Below are 1057 nucleotides of genomic sequence, written 5' to 3'. Positions count from 1 at the left end.
TTGCGCCGCGCTCCGGAGGCCCGGCGGGCGCCTGCCGAGGCCTGCGGCGCCGTGGACGGCCTTGGGGGCCAGGGCTCCCTGCCCGCTCCCGGCCGCCCCCGGCACCCCCTGGAGATGCGGCCGCCTCCTCCCCGTCTCCCTCGTCCTCCGCGTCGACGTCGTCCTCGTCCTCCGCGTCGTCGTCGTCCTCGTAGGCAGGCGGCGGGCTGGGCCCGGGCGGCGTTGGCGGCGGTGCCCCCGCGGCTGTCCTCCTCCAGCTCCAGGCTCTCCACGTCGATCTCCCAGTCCACGGCGGGACCCGGCTGCCCGTCCGCCATGGCGCACCACGCCTCGCCCGGGCCTATGCTCAGTGGCCTGCACTCTGGAGAGACAGGAAAACACCCAAAGACCCACCGACCGACAGCCGTCAGGCACCGTCCCCAGGCTTGGGGCCCAGAGCGCCTGGTCTGCCTGCCTCCGACCTCTTGAGAAGCCCACTTCTCTACACGTCCTTCACATCCAGACCACACGAGCATTTATTTCTTGTATCTTTAGGCCCCGTCACGGTTCCCCAACCCAACAAGGTTCCTATCTGTGCATTCTAAGTGCTCTGTGAACACCAACCCTCTCTGGCTTTACACACACACGCTTTTGGGACAAGTCCCTGGGTAAAGATAGCGTGTTCAACTACCACGGCCTTGGTCACTAGTCAGGCTTTGCCATATCCAACTAGTATAGCCATGATGAATATAAAAATGTCCATGGAAGAACTGTTTTCTTCCAGATCACAAGGGACCTTTGGACCCTGCGAGGTACCACCCACAATTCCCACACACCTGTCATCCTCCTACACCTGTCGGGCTTGGAGAGATTCTCTTATCCTCCCCAAACTCACCCCACACCCCAGCACACTCCCCCCACCCCCAGGATACTCCAGATTTAATCAACTAAAAATCAAAGTTGTTTTGCTGCCAATAGAATCCCATGGGGACATTGGGCACAGAGCTGCAGACACCCGTCCAGCATCAGCAGTGTTTCAGCCGCGCAGCACTAAGCCAGGCGGGCTCTGTGTACATCG

The 1057-nt window shown here is 61.4% G+C and overlaps 1 protein-coding gene across 1 annotated transcript in view; it reads right to left on the bottom strand.

The window, feature by feature from the left end:
• The window catches only part of DMRT2 (doublesex and mab-3 related transcription factor 2), a 7260-nt gene that overhangs the window by 5394 nt on the left and 809 nt on the right, over positions 1 to 1057 (bottom strand). Inside the window, 2 exon segments of the mRNA XM_010860732.1 lie at positions 5 to 244; positions 246 to 361. Coding sequence (XP_010859034.1) covers positions 5 to 244; positions 246 to 317 — 312 coding nt within the window. The 5' untranslated portion in view covers positions 318 to 361.

Source organism: Bison bison, unplaced genomic scaffold (assembly GCF_000754665.1).
Source record: "Bison bison bison isolate TAMUID 2011002044 unplaced genomic scaffold, Bison_UMD1.0 scf7180017864469, whole genome shotgun sequence".
Classification (NCBI taxonomy): Eukaryota; Metazoa; Chordata; class Mammalia; order Artiodactyla; family Bovidae; genus Bison; species Bison bison.
The sequence above is the reverse complement of the archived record's forward strand: the minus strand, read 5'-3'. Positions and strand labels throughout refer to the sequence as shown.